At 49.4% G+C, this 18,926-nt stretch overlaps 9 protein-coding genes across 9 annotated transcripts; 4 read left to right on the top strand and 5 right to left on the bottom strand.

Annotated features, from left to right (window-relative positions):
* Positions 1–12: 12 nt before the first annotated feature.
* On the bottom strand, positions 13–210 carry IAQ61_002662 (uncharacterized protein; the record flags this gene model as incomplete). The annotated part of the gene is made up of 1 exon (XM_066095645.1): positions 13–210. One exon carries the CDS (start codon positions 208–210, stop codon positions 13–15), a length of 198 nt encoding a protein of 65 aa, XP_065954481.1.
* A 1,412-nt stretch (positions 211–1,622) lies between these two features.
* IAQ61_002661 (uncharacterized protein) lies at positions 1,623–2,292 on the top strand (the record flags this gene model as incomplete). The annotated part of the gene is made up of 3 exons (XM_066095644.1): positions 1,623–1,632; positions 1,691–1,718; positions 1,818–2,292. The coding sequence occupies 3 exons, from the start codon at positions 1,623–1,625 to the stop codon at positions 2,290–2,292; spliced, it is 513 nt and encodes a 170-aa protein (XP_065954480.1).
* Positions 2,293–2,533: 241 nt separating this feature from the next.
* On the bottom strand, positions 2,534–2,854 carry IAQ61_002660 (uncharacterized protein; the record flags this gene model as incomplete). The annotated part of the gene is made up of 1 exon (XM_066095643.1): positions 2,534–2,854. One exon carries the CDS (start codon positions 2,852–2,854, stop codon positions 2,534–2,536), a length of 321 nt encoding a protein of 106 aa, XP_065954479.1.
* Positions 2,855–2,868: 14 nt separating this feature from the next.
* On the top strand, positions 2,869–4,605 carry IAQ61_002659 (uncharacterized protein; the record flags this gene model as incomplete). The annotated part of the gene is made up of 4 exons (XM_003834518.2): positions 2,869–2,973; positions 3,060–3,204; positions 3,272–4,173; positions 4,240–4,605. The coding sequence occupies 4 exons, from the start codon at positions 2,869–2,871 to the stop codon at positions 4,402–4,404; spliced, it is 1,317 nt and encodes a 438-aa protein (XP_003834566.1). The 3' UTR covers positions 4,405–4,605.
* Positions 4,606–4,901: 296 nt separating this feature from the next.
* On the bottom strand, positions 4,902–7,877 carry IAQ61_002658 (uncharacterized protein; the record flags this gene model as incomplete). The annotated part of the gene is made up of 7 exons (XM_066095642.1): positions 4,902–5,192; positions 5,237–6,695; positions 6,744–7,332; positions 7,386–7,420; positions 7,471–7,499; positions 7,549–7,562; positions 7,637–7,877. The coding sequence occupies 7 exons, from the start codon at positions 7,875–7,877 to the stop codon at positions 4,902–4,904; spliced, it is 2,658 nt and encodes an 885-aa protein (XP_065954478.1).
* A 4,873-nt stretch (positions 7,878–12,750) lies between these two features.
* IAQ61_002657 (uncharacterized protein) lies at positions 12,751–13,551 on the bottom strand (the record flags this gene model as incomplete). The annotated part of the gene is made up of 2 exons (XM_066095641.1): positions 12,751–13,057; positions 13,523–13,551. 2 exons carry the CDS (start codon positions 13,549–13,551, stop codon positions 12,751–12,753), a joined length of 336 nt encoding a protein of 111 aa, XP_065954477.1.
* Positions 13,552–13,963: 412 nt separating this feature from the next.
* On the top strand, positions 13,964–14,437 carry IAQ61_002656 (uncharacterized protein; the record flags this gene model as incomplete). Its single annotated transcript, XM_066095640.1, has 1 exon — positions 13,964–14,437. The coding sequence occupies one exon, from the start codon at positions 13,964–13,966 to the stop codon at positions 14,435–14,437; it is 474 nt and encodes a 157-aa protein (XP_065954476.1).
* Positions 14,438–15,104: 667 nt separating this feature from the next.
* Positions 15,105–15,506, bottom strand: IAQ61_002655 (uncharacterized protein; the record flags this gene model as incomplete). Its single annotated transcript, XM_066095639.1, has 1 exon — positions 15,105–15,506. The coding sequence occupies one exon, from the start codon at positions 15,504–15,506 to the stop codon at positions 15,105–15,107; it is 402 nt and encodes a 133-aa protein (XP_065954475.1).
* A 209-nt stretch (positions 15,507–15,715) lies between these two features.
* Positions 15,716–16,663, top strand: IAQ61_002654 (uncharacterized protein; the record flags this gene model as incomplete). Its single annotated transcript, XM_066095638.1, has 2 exons — positions 15,716–15,993; positions 16,057–16,663. 2 exons carry the CDS (start codon positions 15,716–15,718, stop codon positions 16,661–16,663), a joined length of 885 nt encoding a protein of 294 aa, XP_065954474.1.
* Positions 16,664–18,926: the final 2,263 nt, after the last annotated feature.

Genomic DNA, 18,926 nt, shown 5'->3' with positions numbered 1-18,926 from the left:
ACGAAACAATCGTTAGCCCTGTTCATCATTGGCCACTCTCAGTAGAAACAAATGACAGTCTGCGCGACTTTCAAATCGATGGGCTGCTGCAGGGTCTAGTGCCGAGTCTGGCAAGCACTTGAGGGGCAACGCATAAAAGGGCAAATTGAGATGAAGCCGTGAGACGTCTGGGATGATGCGAACATTATGCTGGATTGCGCTGTTCGACATGGACGTTGCAGGCTTTTGAAGTCTCGTGGGCTCGAGGAAATGTGATGTTGGCAGCCATGTTGTCGTTGCGCAGATGCTCTCTTGCTGTTGTGATGATATCACTGTTTCCAGGATCCCCATCCATCGACGTAGGGAGTTTTTCTTTTTCGAGTCAAAGCACAGTGGGATTGTCGGGTTAAGAGAAATCAAAGGAAAACAAAAGTACACACCTTGTCAAGAGAGCGAGTTGGAGAGCCAGCAGTTGACTTGCAAGTGTACAGTGCAAACAGGACAAGTGAGCAGATGCAGAAAGGAAATTCGCAAGAACACAGTAGGTACTCCGTGTTCGAGCTTTGCGTGGTAATTTCCGATAAATGAAGAGGGGAACAAGGTAGGCGAATGAGTTTGAGCTGGGGAGGGAGCTTGGATCGCCAGATCAAGTAGAGTAGAGTGGCTAGCCGTCAGCAATGAGTAGGTGCACAGGTAGGGTAGCATGTGCATGTGCATGTGCAGTCTCTCGTTCGGTGACGATAGAGACTGTGTCCCAGCAGACAGCAGCGGCGAGTCAGCAAGGCAGCGCAGCGCCACTGTTGACGCCTGGCTGGGTCTTCCTTTGTTGCCGTGGTGCGATGGTAGCCAACCGTGTTTTTGTTCGGATGGGGCGGTGATTATTTTGAGGCGTGGAGGGCGAATGGGACGGGACTGCGGCGTGGGAGATGAACGACCGCCAAGAGGTGTTTCAAGCTGCGGGTAGCGTTTCAGGCTCGGTCCCACGGCGGCAGGTGGAGTGAAGTGGTGAGTGTGTGAGTGTGGACAGTAGAAAATGCAGTTCAGTTTGTTTGGTGTTGTGTGGAATGAATGGTCTGCCAGATGCCAGCTGATGGCAAGGCGAGTGGAGGTGAATTGCAGGTGCTGTCAGCTGTCATGTGCCCACCAGCCTTTGATCGACCACTACCACGACTACAACAAGAAGAACAAGAAGAACAAGAACAACAAGAACAAGAACAAGAAGAACAAGAACAACAACACGCAAGCCTTTGAGGCTGTTCATCTACCTAGCCAGTACCCCGCCCAAGAGATGCCAATGCGAGAGAAGGCTGTGAAGATGCACGTCAGAGTGGCCTTGCCAAGCACATTGGCGCGTGCTGATAGGCCAACAGTCGCCTGCTCATGTCAGCGTCGAGGTTGCGTCATCGTCAGTCGGAAGACGGAAGCGAGAAGCGAGAAGCGAAGGCGAAGGCGAAAGCGGGAAAGGAGAACGAGCCAGCAACTTGCTCGTCACGACCAGAACCCACCATTGACATTGACATTGACATTGACATTGACATTGACATTGACATTCACCCACTCCACTCCTCCACCCTACAAGTCGATCAAAGCCATCGCACTTCATCTCGAGAGAAATGGCAGACACATCATTGCCACCAGGCAACATGCCAGAGAGTAAGGAAACTACAAGGGCAAACAGAAATCGATGCAAAGGCTAACATGTATGGGACAGCCATCGAACCTCCACCAGCAACCACTGTGTAAGTAAGCAAGCAAGCAAGTCCGATCCATCGTACTCCAGCCAGCCCATCCTCGCTTCGCTTCCCATCGCACACTGGCCACATACCAACAACATCCAGCGCCTCGATAGCCACGCCCATCAACCTCATCCTCCTCTCCCTCTTCGTCCTCCTCGTCTACCTGCGCCTCAAGCCCGCAAAGCCGCAAACCCTACCCCGCGCCACCCCGCCCACCGTCTTCCGCACCTTCACGCCCCCCATACTCTTCCCCTACAACGGCCTCCACGGCATGCCCGTCTACCTCGCCGTCCGTGGCCGTGTCTTCGACGTCACCTCTGGCCGCAACTTCTATGGTCCGGGCGGTCCGTACGCCAACTTTGCAGGTCGCGATGCCAGTCGCGGGCTGGCCTGTGGCAGCTTCGATGAGGACATGCTGACCAAGGATCTCGATGGACCGTTGGATACCTTGGAGGATCTGGATGCCGAGCAGATGGAGGCCCTGAGAGGTTGGGAGGAGAGGTTCGAGGACAAGTATCTGGTCGTCGGCAAATTGGTTCCTGTGGGCAGTCCAGAGGCAGACGAGGTCAAGGCTTAGGGGGCGTAGGGATGAGGGAGTAAAAGTCGACCACATGTATGTCGAACGAAAAAGGTCGAATGGACAGTACAAAGCTATGGTGAAAGAAAAAGATCGAACAGACAGTATCAGACTTGTGGTGAAAGAGAAGGGTCGAATGGGATCGGTACATGGCCATGGATAAACGGACGACACGAATCGTTCGTGAATCATGCAGACTTGATAATGGATTCCTCTTTACCATACTACCAGACACATTTCATTACCATCGTCCTGCTTCTCCATCCCATTCGCCATCCCACTTCCCGTCCCGTCCCTCGCACGGAAGCACATCCACAAAGAAAGGTGGGGTAAGCCCAATCCGGCAGTCCCATCCAGTCTCCCACTTGCATGTCCACCACCCACCGTCTGTGGCCTCTGATTGGTCCGACGCGCCCCCTTCACCCCATCGACAGTACGTCAAGTACGCCCTATATGCCTCGCACGATTGTACATCGTATTGGGGTAGGCCTGGCCTTTGAAGTCCGTCAACGAGGTCCCACGAATCTTCACCACCGAACCTAGAACTAATATCTATCAACATCTTCCGCAATAGCCATGGATCGTCTCATCAACGGCATCAATATACCGCCAACCTGGACCATCGCATCTGCTCTCGTGCTGCTGATTCTCATCTGGACGACAGCATGGGGGAAAAAGAGGGTAAGACAGAGTAGAGTAGAGTCTACAACCATATACATGCTCCTCATACATAAAAAAAACTATCCCACTAACCCACCCCCCCAAAGACAAACCCACAACAACCCACCCACTCCCCCAAAGAATCCAACATCTCAGCCTACTACACCATAACCCCATTCCAAAACTTCACCCTCTCCACCCAACAACCACTCAAACTCCGCCCTTTTAAACCAAAATACCACATGACAATGGGTACGTCTTTCTCCCTCCCCCTCCTTTCCCAACACAGCCAACACAACCAACAATCTCCCCACTCCAGCCCTCCAATCCCTCCCCTTCTCCGCCCTCCTTCCCTTCGACAATACATATACCGAACGCCTCAGACAGCGCCGATCCCTGCTACGTGACCACCGCTATGAAATCCTGGCTTGTAACCCGTGTGCTGCGCCTGCGGTGTTGGAGCTGTATGCGTATTTGACGCGGTGTTGGCTGCCGGGGCGATATCCTGATATCTTTAGGTTGGAGTGCGATGGTGGCAGTAGTAATGGTGGTGGTGGTGGGGATGAGCAGGATGCAAGAGCAGGGTATTTGCAGAATGAGGTGACGGGGGCGAGGATGGTGTTGGATTTGGGCTTCGATGGGCATGGGGACGAAGATGCGAATACACACGACCCAAACAAAACAACAGAAAAAGCGAAGCGAGCCCTGGAATCCCTCAACGCAAACATCGACTCCGATTTCTTCTTCCTCCTACCATCCGACGCCGTCTCCGCGTCCCCACAATCAAAATTAAAATCCAAACTACAATCACCCCAATCCCAATACACCCTCCAATCCCACCTCTGCGCCTTCCCCTCACACTTCTCCCCCCGCTCCAAACTCGGACTGTCGCTATCCGCCATCCACGCGCCCGTGCCGCACTATGCGGACAAGCTGGAGCGCAGCATGGAACGGTTTTTTGCCGGTTTGGAGGTTGGGCGGTGTGTGGGGAGGGTGAATTGGAGTGTGGGGTTGGAGGGGATGGCGGGCTTATTTAGGACGGGAAGGGAAGGGGGAATCAAGGAAAAGGAGGCAAAGCAAAAGGACGAAGACGAAGACGAAGTCGAAGACGAAAAGCAAAAAGACACTGTAAAAATAAACCCAACCCAAACAGTCCTAAGATGCGAACGCCAAACTCTACACAGACTCCCCAAAACCAAAGCCATCGTCTTTGCTTTCAAGGTACCCGTTTCCTTTCCTGCGTCCATCCCCCCTTGACACTGACTTAAAAAAAATCCCCCCCTTTAGACATACATGTACCCCCTCTCCGAACTCCGCGACGAAGGCAATGGCGAGATACTCGCAGAGGCAATCGACGGCCTGGCCACGGGTAGTGCACCTGGCATTGCTGCGTATAAAAATAAAAATGTGTGGGGGACAGAGGTAAAGGCTTATTTGAGGGGCGAGATTTGATGCTTGATTGACATCAACGGTCTTTTTTTATTTAGTGCAACGTTTTCAAAGAAGAAGAAGAAGAAGGAGAAGAGGAAGCTTTTTGACGAATCGAGTTTGGTAAAGGCAAAGGTCAAAGAACATTCTTCACGGTCGAATAGTCATCGTCGTCCATGACAGGATCTGGATACGAATATCAAGCCCCCATGACGCAGTAAATGCTGCCCTATATTCTGGTATCTCCTGTGCTAGACAAGCTCTCAAATCTAAGCCATGAAAGCTAGACAGCTGTGCCGTTCATCTTGATTAACGCCATACCCCCGAGTCCGGCACCTGTGCAACCTGCGGATAATTCTCCAACACACCAGGTTCTATCGCACCATCACCTAATCATACCATATAACATGCCACCATTTTTTCATTGCACCGTCTCCCTACCACAATCCCCTTTATGACCCCACAAAAAAAGACAAGAAATAACCGCCCAAGTCTAGAGAATGCAACCAACCACTCAGTACTTACCGACGAACAGAACCTCCACCACGCTTGACAATCGGCGGTTTGACAACAGCTGAGCCGACAGTTTTTGGCGCCATGGGCTTGGATCCGAAGAACTTGTGGGCGAGTGCTTCCTTGGGAGTGAGACGCTTCTCAACATTCATATGCAGACTTGCGCTAAGTAAGTCTGCTAGATCATTCAATTCAGCTGTCGTTGGGCCTCCCGTCTTAATATTCCTTGCCGCGTCATGGACTCGTGTCTTCATGTCGCGATTGGTCTTCTTTTGTTGCTCGATCTTGCGTATGGAGAGCTAATCATTGTTAGCGGAATTTGCATAAAGGCTTCAACACGCACCTTATTATACTGGTCAACCTCACGGCTGATGAATTTCAATGGCGGCCCCAGCTCGAAGTTTGCAAGGATATTGTTCGCAAGACCTTTGCGTAGCAATTTCTCGCTTGGCCATCCCAGGCAATCCATGAATGACTTGATCATCTGGTTGTTTGACCTTCCCGTAAAGAGGATCTTACCCGTCCATAGCTCATACACCGTACAGCCAACAGCCCACATATCGACCGGGTAGCCAATTTCCATGCCCAATATAATCTCTGGTGCGCGGTAGAAGCGACTAACCAGATACTCGGTGCGCTCAATAATATCTCGCTTGTCAACGGCGGTACCGAAATCCGCAAGCTTGATCGTCTTCTTGTCAGCAGAGACCAGGACATTATCGGGCTTGAGATCAAGATGGATAACCTGGCAATTCTGCAGATGCTGTAGACCTAGGAACATCTGTTTGGCATAAATTCGAACAGCCGGAAGAGTGAGACCGTGACCATTCGTCTCCTCTTTCAAGAGGTCTCGCAAGTTCTTAGACATGTGTTCAAAGACGATGCACAAATGCCCTTTGTGGTCGAAGGAGCCTAGCAGTCGGATGATGTGCCGCTTGTCCGCAGGATCCGCTTCATTGACTTTGCGCAAGAAGTCCATCTCCTTCTGACTTGCCTTCCTCATCAATTCGTTCCTGCGAATCATCTTGACAGCCACCAGCCTCTGCTCACCACCGTCCGTGTTCACCTCTTCAGCCTGAGCGACATTAGCGAAGACACCACGTCCGAGGGCTTTGATGAGTCTGTATCGTCCGCCATTCACCAGCTCATTGCTAATTAGCTTGTAGTAGCCGTCAGGATCGTCCCAGTTATCGAGCAGTTTCTCGTCGAGAACAGTGCCTTTAGCAGGTACGTTGACCTCTGTTGCTACTTCAGCGTCCTCATCTTCATCGTCAGAAGCGAACATGTCAAACTCCTTCTGCTTCTTCAATGGGGCAGATATCTCTGCGGGCAATGTAGAGAGAACTTTTGGGTCTGTTTCGTGATATGCATCAGAGGGCACCTCGGAGTTTTGGTTCTTCTTAGCCGCGCGCTCACGGTCATCCAGCATGTCTTGAACAGGGTCATAGTCTGCCGCGGTAGGACTATCCGCGGCGGGGCTGCTGCCTTGATCGAATCCTCCCTGCTTGTCAACAACCATCACGTCAGGCGACGCAGGGACAGACTCAGTGTCGCCATTGCGAGGAGATGCAAACGGCGATTTGGGGCTTTCTGCATATGCACCGGGAGAGGCAGCGTTGGGTGTTGTAGTCTCTGATGCGTGAGTGAGTATAGCTTGGTGTAAAAGATCTCCTTTCTGCTTTTGCTGCTCGGCTGCAGCTCGAATAGCTGCCCAACGGCGACGCTTTTCTTCTCGCACCTCTTCAGTTGGAACCTTCTCTTCAGCAGGGGCTATCTCGATTTCGACATCGCCAGAAGTTTTCCTTTGTACTGTCAGTGATGTATGAAACAAGGAGTCGCAAGTGACTTGCATATCAACATCTTGGCTCAAACTGGCCTGTGGCTCAGGTATATTTGAGCCCTTGTGAGAAGAGTCATGCTCTTGTGGGCGAGTCTGACGACCTTCCGCCTGCTGGTGGTCACTAGGACCTCGCTCTTTACGCACACGATCGAGTGTGAGTCCATCTTGGAAGTTGGGGACAGGGTTAGGGTTCTCCACCTCAGCGTATGAGATCGGCTTTGCGTAAGACCGATTCATAATCTCGTCTCGTCCCCTCACGAAGCCTGCAGGAGGTGCACCTCCTCGTCTGCCGTCTACGCCAGACCTGTACTGTTCAGACCTATATTGATCAGGCCTGTATTGCTTATGGTCATTACGTTTGCTATGATCAGTGTGGGGTCGCTTGTCGGGTCGAGGGCCACGAGGAGGCGAAGTCTTGCGCTTGTTACGTGGCTGTGCATCATTGCCAGCATAGCTGCGATCAGGACCATCAAGACGATTTCGGCGATATGGCGAAGGCGAGCGGTCGATGTTGCGGCTCCTTCGATACGGGGACGGTGAACGTGTGCGCCTGCGGCGATATGGTGAAGGAGAGCGACTCAGCGCGCGGTGATTATGTCCTAACAAGTCAGTTCACGTGATCTTAGCGTCTCTAGGGAGCGAGTACAAGTACCATGACTATCTGAGGCGCCATTTAGTCCGAAGACCCTGTTTGAGCCGTTAATCGCAGGTTCGCTGGATTGATTGACTGTGTTTGCCTTGCGTTGAACTCCGGTGAGCTCGCCTTCTGAGGAAGAGCTGGCGCGAGACATGTTGGCCTCGATAGGCTCTATGACGTTGCGTGCGGCTTCTTCAGAGACGAAGTCAGTTCTGGCTGTCAGCGTGCTTCTTGTTGTGGTGCGGTTGAAGATCTCTATCACTGACTGTGCCCAGAGCAGAGCGCTCGACAACTTGCCCGGCAAAAGGAGGGTCTGTATAGACTAGGGAGCACGCAGGGAAAGAGATACAGGCACGATTGCACTGAAATTGTCTTCAGCATGCGCGATTGGGAGAGGCGCAAGACACGATTGTGTCGCGATGGAGCTTTCGAGTTACCTGCGGGGAAACTGCGGTTCGACAATGAAGTCAGAGCTTTTGGTGCTTGGGCCAAGTGTGCTTTGGTCATCTCACGTGATCAATTTCCACACCACGTGATTTCTGGCCTTTGACGCCTGGGGCAGTCCCCCGAATCCGCCAGTCTCACATCTCCCATACCTGTCACTTGTGTAAGGCCTGAATTGAACACTCGCTTGGACTTGCAGATTTCTTTTCAACATCAGCATAATGTCCTCTTGACTCTACCTCGGCTCTACAATGTACCATCACCCACATAATGAAAGTCACCATCTGGAACACCCAAGGGTCTAGAACCACATTCATCACACGCATACAAGGGGGTTTCCAATGTCTCTCCACCCATGCCTCTCTGGTTTATCAATCCAAAAGCACATCAATAGCAGACTGACAGGTCACTTTGTAGCAACAACCGTCACCTCTACCCGTCCGCACAAGGATCATCGCTAACATTTTCCACCATGAACAAGTCATGCTGATGCGTGACCTCACCAACAGCTGCTTGCTTCATCATCTGGTGGGCTGATCGCATTCTCGAAGCGGCAAGCCATAGCTCGGCTGGTTGCAGTTCATGTCAGGCTGGTGTTCCAGCCAGGAAACAGCAACCAAAACTTACCCGGAAAAGGATGTGTCGTTTCTGGCTATCGCATGAGAATGAAAGCGAATTGAATGCTTGGGACTGAGGTTGTGGACTGAATCGAAGAGATACGAGGAAGCCGAAGTTCAGTTCATATATGTCTGGCTTTTGTCACTGTACACCGTCTGAATGCGACATAAGTCTGGATACGTGGTTGCGCAGAAGAAACGTCGGCTGTGACACCCCGGTACTCACATCATATGTGAGCCCTGTAGAGCCCAGGCCAGGGTAAACTGTTTGTAATGCATACAGTACTCATGCGCTCGGGTAGTTTGTGAGTCACGTGTTTTACCACTGCGTGCCAGGTGGTATTAAGCGTGGCGATAAACCAACACCATGCAGTAAGGAGCGTAGATAGCTAAATTTTGTGGTAGATTTAATAGATTCTACTCTACTAACTATAGAAGTTATTATTACCTTAATTATCTATTACTTTATAAAGTTTTACCTAAAAGCTATAAGTCTCTATATTAATTACTAACTATAGTAGCTATTATTATACCTCTATAATCTAATCCTTAATATACTATTATAATAATATACTATAGTATTAAGTTATAAGCTTCTTAAATAGATCCTTTAAGTAATCCTAAATTTATTTAATATAGTTAAGATCTAGTAATATAGATAGCTATACTATAGTTTTAATCTAGCTACTATACTAAGTAATTTTAGCCTTTAATAGCCTCTTTACTTTAGTATAAGGTAAGGCGTTATCTTTAATAATATACATAACGTAGCTAGTCTATTATAAAATTTAGTAGGTATATAGGTATAGTAATAGCTTTAAAACCTACTTATAATACTAGTACTAATTAATACCTCTAGCTCTACTATTATTTCTAGTCTCTAGCTTACGCTAGAAATACTATTCTAGGCAACGTAGTCTATATAGGCAGCTACTAGGTAAAGGATTTATATAATCTTAAAGGCGTATATTAGTATTAAGCTCTTATAGAGTATAGTATTATTATATACTAGGTATTATTATAGCTACCTAATTATAAGCTATAAGGTTAAGGTTTTCCTAATAAAGGTAAAGGTTAGTATTATTCTTATTAATAGAAAGTAATAGAATATTCTATAGATAGTTTAGTAGGTAGGTTAGTAGATTAATAATAATTACTACCTACCTTACTACCTACCTTACTACCTACCTTACTACCTACCTACTAATATTAATACTATTTTATACCTAATTATTATACCTTATAGCCTTATTATTTACCTATACTTTCTCTAGAGTCTCTTTTTCTTATATATAAAATAGTCCTAGTTAGAAGCCCTTATAAACTACGCCCTAAAATATTATACTACTAAAGTTTTTAGGTAGTAGGTAGCTTAAATTAAATAGATTAGAACCTTTAAGCTAGCTTACCTTTTACTACTAATAGTAGTAATTATAGTTAATAGAGGTTTTATTAGTAAATATAAATATTATATTTATTAGGGACTCCCTAAGTGCCTACTCTATAAATATTAATTAATTAAGTTAGTATTAGGTATTAAGTTAAGGCTTTTAAGGTAGTATAGTTTAGGTAACCTTCTTCTACTTTAACACCTTATAACCTATAGTATATAGTATATATACCTTAAGCTTATTACTTACTTTATTAATAATATACTAATAAGGGGTCTCCTAGTTATTATTACTTACTACTATCTCTACTAAGGTGTTAGTAATATTAGAGCCCTTAGGGAACTGTTTATAATAACTATAGTAAGTCTCCTTTAGTAGGAGTTAAAGTAGTTAGGCTAGAGGTAAAGAATATAGAGCTACTATATAGGCTATACTAGCTTAATTAAGGAGTCTCTTTATAAATATATACGCCCTTATAAGTAAGATAGGTAGCTATTTTAATATTATAGTCTACCTAATACCTTAATAATAAAGGGTAATAATAGTAGAGCATATCTTACGTGAATACTTAATACTATAAGGCATCTTAAGCTTAAATACCGCGGCTAAAATTAATAGATTGTGTGGTTAAGGATGCTTCGTTTCGCCACAGTGGGTCCAATCACATGACTCACAAACTAGGCGAGATAATGAGTAACGCTGCAGCATCATGGTGTTGTGTCATACGATTCACCACTTTGCGCTTCCACATCCCCGTGGGCCGATGTCACACAGCATGAGGAAAATACATCACCACTGACCAGTCTACGTTAGAGGGCAGGTCGACTTCAGAGCCTGTGATCGTCGGGCTACGTTTATCCTAGCAGGCGATCATATATCTGGACTCTGCACATCGACAAGTTGGAGGCGATTCGATGGTATCCACATCCCATCCTTTCACGGCCATCCACGGGAGTCTGGCTCACGGATGCCGATCTTCGCTAAGTTCCAAGCCAACTGGTAATCCGAGGGTATTCGAGACGAGGTAGAAGTATGCTTGGAATCGCTATAGGACCGTTGGATTGTTTTGTTAGTGAGCGATGAGAAAGGTTCAGTCGAAGTCGCATCGAACTTTCCACTGAGCCCCATTCCATAGAACGTGTCGCCGCATACCGGCGTCCGAGCTGGTGGAGGATACATGACATTCTTTCTATAACGAACAATGACGAGTTTAGCACTCTGCTGTACGTACCTCACTACTTTCGAAGATCGTCTTGCCGGCCTTCATAGAATCTCCATCACCAAAGTGCGATCAACGTGGCAAAAGAGTAGTACACAGTCTTTGTTACATTGATAGACACCCTGCCCTGGACACTTCTCATATGCGGAGACTTCCGACAATGTCGTCCATCTCCGCAGTCCGGTCTATACTGCATGTAGGTACATACGCTGTGTATTGCGTGCTTTGCTCCCGCGCACATGGGCGCAACGGGGAATGCAAGGCTAAACTGCGAAGCGAACGCCTAACGCGCTTTGTGGAATGAGAGAAACCACGAGCGAACTCACAACCCACTGGTGTCCGTTGCCACCCCTCATAAATCGAGTCCGCTCAAATGGCCGATTGCCCCTCGCGGCGATCTCCACCAGATGAGTAGTTCACTGGCACTTTGCGGCGTTGTGGCCCAACTGAAGGGTTACGTATTGCAACCCGCAAGTTTAGCTCCCGCAATTTCCAAGCGTTCATCCAGTTTTTGGAAGAGAAGTGTGGAGGTGGGAAATAGAGAATGTGGGGCTGTGGGATGGGTTGTCGCCGCTCATTTCAATGGTGTAGCTCGGCTTTCTGTCCGAGATCTCAGGTTCGTTGCGGTGACATGCGGCAGAAGGCTTGTGAAGGCCCTCATCAGCCATTGCACCAGATCGCTGGGTCACGAGGGAGAACGGCTACTGCCAGGGGTGATGAAGATTCACCAAGATGGCCCGCTCTAGATTCCGCGAGTTGCAATGTGTAGTGCAGAGCTTGGTTCTTGCTGGCTAGCTACCCATGAAAATGTGGCTCTTTGTCGAAAGCCCAAATATCTTAGTCACTACGTCAGGTATCGGTCAAAAGCGGCCCAAGGAACAGATTGATGCTACTCGCCGAAGCAGGGCCTAGGCTCTTGCATCGAGGGCCGTCGTTTCTATCTATGTACAGCCATACGAGAGACGAGAGTTTCTTGTAAGCTAAGATCTCAACAAGCGACATTTGGTATGGTGATCAGCGGGCAATGACGAGACTAATCAGATTACATACTACTCCTCATCCTCACTGAGTAGCTCAATGCATCAGAGTCATTTTGGGAAGAACTTTATGCTTCCAGAGGCATGTGGATTGGACAGTCTCAATGACCGCTGGCAATGCGCCTGTCGTCCATCGTGTAACCCAGTTTCCAACCACCTCGTAAGGTCACATTGGTAGGGGGCAAATCAGACACTTGATGCAGCGTATGCGGACCGGGAACTAAGTACTAGGCGACTAGGCGTGTTGCGGTGTGTGCGGTTGTGGCACAGATGGCCTGATCTTATCCTTTACGCGAAAGTGATGTGGCCACGTTGGGAGACGGAGCCTTGGCTCCTTGGTAGAGCCCTTGTGTTGTTTGTAGATGTCCGCATCGTACATAACGCGAGCTGTGAAATTGACGGCATCCACGCGAGAATCTTGCTAAACGAAAGTGGCCAGGTTTCGCGCGTTTCGTGCCGGCACGCGGCCTGTCGAAACCCGGGGATGTTGAGATATTGAGTGGCAAAGAAGAGCTCTAACTGCGGACGCGTTTTTGCTTTTACAATACGCTAAACATTGGGGCCGCAGTAGAATAATGTTCGGCGTAGCCAGCTCTGGTTTCTAGAGCAGAAGCTGTTCAGATATTGGCAAACTCTCGTGAAGATTGTCACTGAGAAAATCTATCTTAGTGGTTAGCAGAGTTTGTAATCTCTCCATTGTCCAATCACATCAGCAGTGGCTAAGCTCTCGGGGCTGTAAAGGGCAAAAGTGGTCAAGTCGTCGTTCATTGGCATGCATTCGAACGCATTCGTTGAGGTAAGATCAAAGCGATCTGGGACGAGCTGTGTAAGAGCGGCAGAGTAGCGTGGATTTGCGATTCGAGAAGCCGAGGCAACGGGAGATCGTAGAGCCAGACCGTCTCTGTGTCCAACGACTTGACGTGTGGGTGTTGGACGCAAAAATTCATCGAGGCTGGCGACGAAGGATTTCGTACTCCTACTCGTTTCTTTTCGTGTAACATATTTGAAACATGGCTGTTAGTATGGAGGACACGATCTCCGTTGCCATTGAATCCTTGTATGTGATTGAAATACCGAACATCAAGGGACTTACCGACAACCTGTCCCGACGACTTGTCGGTGAGCGGCCATTAATTTCATGCCCATAATGACAGAGACCGAAGAGGCATCTCTCGCCCTAGTGCATATGCGGGAGCTCTGAAGGCATGTTCCTGCGCGCTGCCAATGCAGTGCTCCCGGTATCTATAGAACAGTAGTCTTGGTTAACTGAACTCCCTCTAAGGCTCGTATGAGAGTAGCATTGGCAAACTCAAAATACGTCACATGTCCAGCAACCTTACTGGCGAGCTTTCGATATTGTCGTCCTGCCAGCTTCGGACAGAGAGAGGCTGCCTACATTCCTAAGTGACAAGCAGCCTAGTGCCCACTATCAATGAAGACATACGGTATGCGAATCTGTGGAGCCTCGAACATCGCTGTATCTTGTTTCGAGATGATCTATCGTACGTCACGGCGGCTGTATAGCGTGTTAGACGCAAAGTGTCGATCTTTGGTTGTTTGGGTGGCTTGTAGGTACCCTTGTACATTGGGTGAAAATTATGAACAGAGGTTACATGGCAAGACATTCGTATTTGGTAGCGCCGTAACTGGTGGTCCTTCGTAAGGAAGACGTAGTTGGGAGAACTGGGACGAGGGACAATTGGGAATTCAGACTTTGTTGGCCGGTCTTGCTTGCGAACTGATATATCTTTCGATACTCGTCGAAGCACGATTCTGGCCTAGTCTGTCAATGCCGTCTAGAGTGCTAAGCCCGTTTCCCCGCGGTCGTTGCTGTGGTGCGCTAATCACTAGGTCAACATGCATCCGCCAGCTTTCTGGTGTGTCGATGGGCGACGCGTTTGAAGCTTGGTTCCAATTCCAAGTGCTTGTCAGCAATAGCAACAGAGCTGCCCAAGCACTAAGGCGTCTTCTGGGTGACAATATAGTCAGGAATTTCCCGACCTGCATGACCGATCGTCCATATGTATCTGGCGGAAGGACATCCTCTCGCACTCGACCCCATTCCGAGATAGCTTCTTTCGTCCAATGTCCTGTGGAGAGACATGCTTGCACACATGCCTCCACAACCTTCGAATTCATCAACGGGTACGCTGCCTGTCAAGGCGATTCCAACGTATTCCTTGAGCTGATCTCTCGCAGGGCTGAACTACTGGTATGGCAGCAACAGCCTACCGGATGCGTTGGACGGTGCACCACAGGAAGTCCCAGAGACTCGTCTGATGCGTCGTGCCTCAGAAACTGTCGTACAAGCGACCGGGACCCAGAGGTACGTTGTATTTCCTCTAATAGGCCTTGTTAGCAATCGTGCGTCGCCTAGGCGCCCCTCCCTTCTGCCGGCCTTGCGTTGGCTGCACTGCCGTTGGTACTGCAACCAACTGTACCGATGACATCGACGAGGGAGTGCCAGGCATACCGACAACTGGCATCCGATCATGGCGACCACCTGCATCCCTTTGAGCACTTGTTGGACAATTATACCGCCGTCAAACCGCCGCCAACCCGCCGTTTTCCATTGCACCGTCGCCAGCGCAGACCTTTGTGAGCCACTCGAACCTTGATCCGATCCAAACCCGCCAAGTAATGACTCGAAGGCCTTGAGAGAGTGAGAGAGATATGTCACTCTTGGGGAAACGATCTGCACACAGCGATCGATGCCCACTGAGCGCAGTCCTGGACGTCAGACTCCTTGGGAGGAATTACTACTCCGCTAGGTACTACTCTCTGATTGCGTCGACGAGGCAGCCTCTAGGTACTCAGGGGCGAGCACGCCGTTCAGGACCATGTTTGGCTTGCTCGATCCTCTGGCTCTTCTCTCTCTCTCTTTGGACGTGCAATCTGCAGTTGAGCGGCCTAGAGCACGCCTTCCCTCCTTTACTGTTGTGCCGTGCGCGAAGCGGGGTTAACATCACCATCACCTCCACCACCACCACCCACGTCGCACCCACATATCGGTCCAGTGTCGCCGATCAACAAAACATCACCACAACCACAACAACGACTACCGGCTGATGGTGCCACGACAAGTCCTGCTGCCACTGGAATCCGCGATTGTGAACCTCTTTTAGACTAACTCGAAACGTGCTGACCATCTCCCCAGCCACGATTCTTCCGAATGGGACGGCGGCCCAGGGCCTCTTCATCTCGACACCGCCCAGGGGAATCTTGTGATTCGTCCGCAGGCACCCTCTGCAGCCGGAAATCACAAGGCCCCGCTGGCTCCTAAGCAGGGTCTGGGGGGCGCCCTTGTAAACGCGCGGGGACAGCATCAGTCTCCCATTGCTGGCACCTATGCCCTTCGTACGCCTCGTGGCAAGATAACATCGATTGCTTGTGAGAGCTGTCGAAAACGCAAGTCCAAGGTTCGCCATGTTCGATGATTTTTGAGGTCGAGGAATTGGGCTGACTTGGCCCTCAGTGCGATGGTGTAAGGCCGAAATGCAATACATGCCAGTCCAAAAACCTCGTGTGCGTATACGATGTCGCCGAGGACGGTAAGACAACGACGCAGTTACGTGCCCATGTTCGACGCCTGGTCAAGGAGGCGGATGATCTGAAGTCTGTTTTGCTGTCTCTTGCCATGGCCCCCAATCGTGCTTCGGCTGCGCTTTGGGCGTCAGAGTTGGAGAAAAACGGGTTCATCAATCATTCGGCGGATGAGGTGCGAAAGGCACTTGCAGTAAGCTCCCAATCAGCTCCTTCTCAAGGCGCTTACTCATACCTACACCAGGATCCAGCGGGTCCCACACCAGGACTTCCAGATGGCGACTCTTTTGGCACTCCGACCAGCGAACATTTCAATGGGCCCACACAGAACATCGCCGCCTCGTCATACGAAGGATCTTCCCGGGAAGACAGGTAAGCCCAACCCAGTCGGAGTACTGGACAGTCTGCTAACAATCTTCGAAGTCGGGAACAGAGTCAGGCTGCTATAAATTACTGCCCTGAGCCTACAGCTGACGGAGTTGGGCCCATGGTTCCCCCAACCATGAGCATCGAAGCTGCGTCTAGTGCGTCCAGTACGTTGCAAAAGTTCGGATACGACTGTGCGTATTATCGGAGAATCAAAAGGGAACTCCTGCAAAATGGCTTCAGTGAAGTTCAAATCTTTGGTAGAACTGAGATTGATGTCGACACGTTGCTCTTGTGCTTTCTGGACCCCCAGGATGATCAGCCAGTGTCAACATGGTGTTCGCGAACAGTGAACAAACTCCTTCCAACGTCGCCTCTTCCAGTGAGATTGGCTTCTACCTGGGCTCTGACGAAATTGATGCGGGTAGGTGCTTCAACGAAGCATGCATTAATAATAAAGACTAACTATCGGTTAGTATCTTATATGGCCGACGGTAGAGAATATGAGGGCGAGCCCAGACTGGCTGATGCCACCATTGGGCGAGCAGCAAACGTCTCCATACGATCTGCTCATCGATCTCATCCCGTGGTATGTCAATCTTTTATCGTAAGAGAATTTGATATTAACACCCAGCAGGCCTCAGGTACGCCAACTACTATACGCGCATCCCCATGAATATCCAATTGAAAGTATGATCGGACTTGTCGGGGTCACGTGGCCGTATGCCGATGATGCATGCCACTACTGGGATATCGAATCGGGTCAATCTCGCATGACACCGTTGTTTGAAAGTACTATCGCCGACCTGAACAATTGGACGATCGACCCGAAAATTCTTGAGACAATACCTCAATTAGAGGGCCACATTCCAGTCAAGCCGGTAGCGTGAATGAATAGGATTCTCTTTTCGGTATGTTGTATACTCTCGGAGTTCTGGTAAAGATGGTGTGGTGTCAGTCGTAATATCTTCATAGTCCTTCTGGGAGCGTCCAGCCATTGCATAAATCAGTATGGTAATATCAGGAAAAATCGTCGTCCAAGGCTGATGGGTTACATCAGAAGCTTGTGGTAACAAGTTTTCTGGCCAAAGAAGTTGATGTAGGCTTCAAGTTAGCTGTGGCATCAGCAGCAGGGTACGAGATGTTTATGATGCTTACGCTTCAATGAGATAAATGGTCCGAATGTGCTCACATATACTGAGGGAGCAGCCGGCGACTTGCATGTCTGCACAGTCCAACAATATAGAAACAAAGTTTCCGGGAAATTCGAATAAACTCGCTGCCTTCGTGGCTCATGCAGCCATCCATGTGCGCGAAACCTGGGTCCCCATTGTGATGCCAAGACTCGATCAGGTAAACTGCATCGCTGTAGGGATCGACGAGTCCCTTCCTGACTCTTCTATCAGGAACGCTGCAAATCAAGGCTTTCCAGGAAAACTCTCTCTTTGTGCGTGAACAGCGAAGCAGACGTTGTCGCGCTTAGTAGGTTCGATTGAGGTGCCGCTGCCGCGCGATGTGTCACTTTCATCATCTCATTAGTAAGTATGTCACAGGACTGGATTCTGCGAACCGGGGGAAATGGTTGCAGCATTATAGGGGGAGTACCAACCCATCCTGCGTGTAATTCCATACACTGACTCGAACGTTGATCAAAGTTTTGTTGTCCCAAGTCTCTTATCTCGAATAAGTTGCACTGCTTCCTCAATAAGCTGATCGATAACCTTCCCCATGAAGAAAACCCAGCTTTGCGGGGCGAGCATTCAGAGTTGTGTAACCTTGATCAAAGCGACTTAACGACAGCGTGTCACCCTAAAATTCCTCCGGGGGACTCCTTTTAAAGAACGATGCCAGCTCCGCGGACCAAGATGAAGACAGGTCAGTGTCTGGTCAGGAAGCAGCACACCTGCAAATGTACACAAGTTGTCACCGTGCACGGTGTAACTCTCATTCCTTCGTCCTTCCGTGTACAAGCGATGCCATGCAATATGATGCCGACCGAATAAAACTCTCAGGAAGACTTTGAACGTAGCCAATGCCGTCTCCTGTGAGAAGGCTGTAGGCGGCAAGTTGTTTCTCATTGCTCGCGACAGCCCACCGACACACGCATATATACATGTCTGGGCGGCCACAGACGCGAAGATCGGTTTTCAAAGCCTGCCCATCTTCAATCATGACTCGTTTTCTGTCCGGTCGGTACTCTATGTACCATTGTTCCTTTAAGGATTGAATCCTGACCCAACACAGGTGGGTCATAGAATCTCCCCATGAAGCTTAGAACCCTGACGCGGTACAGGCTTCCGGGCCTATCAGAGTGGAGAAAGCATCATTAACGTCCAGGAAGCGGAAAACTGTTTATCCACAATCTTACTCTTGCGCACTAGCCGAAGCAGTCATTCCATTACCCATGACTTTTCCTTCTGCGACGCCTCATCAATTCTCGATACGAGGGCAACACCATATGCAGGTTGGTGTTGCAACAGAGTAACGTTGGTAAGCCGTGCGAAAGAATGACATGCAGGTAAATCATGGCCCATGCAAGGATCCGCCCAAAATGTCGGAACATTCACACTGCCGCATAACCTCAGATAGGGATGCTCTATTGCGTGGTTTAGTCCAGTATAGGTCAATGCTGGATGTAAAACCCCACGCCTTCCCTGTCTCCCCCACCCCCTTTCCGCGAAGCAGGCTCGTGGCGTGCTTGCGTGCCTACTACGGTGACGCAGAAATTTGGCCGGACGGAAGTATTTCGTATGTCGTCATGCGCCGCACATCTAGACCATGTGTTGCAACACATGCCTTATTGAACATGTCCATTGTCAAAGCCGCGATGGACGTTCATGTTTCAATCACCACACTTGCTGAAGCTTCTCCCTCGATCGATTAACTAGAAGTCGGAAATGCAGCAGCCTTGAGAAGTGGTTGTTCAATTCAAACTGCAC

Source organism: Plenodomus lingam (assembly GCF_022343315.1).
Source record: "Plenodomus lingam strain CAN1 chromosome Unknown contig_14, whole genome shotgun sequence".
NCBI classification, from domain to species: domain Eukaryota; kingdom Fungi; phylum Ascomycota; class Dothideomycetes; order Pleosporales; family Leptosphaeriaceae; genus Plenodomus; species Plenodomus lingam.
Note: the sequence above shows the minus strand (reverse complement) of the source record. Positions and strands in the feature narration are given on the sequence as shown.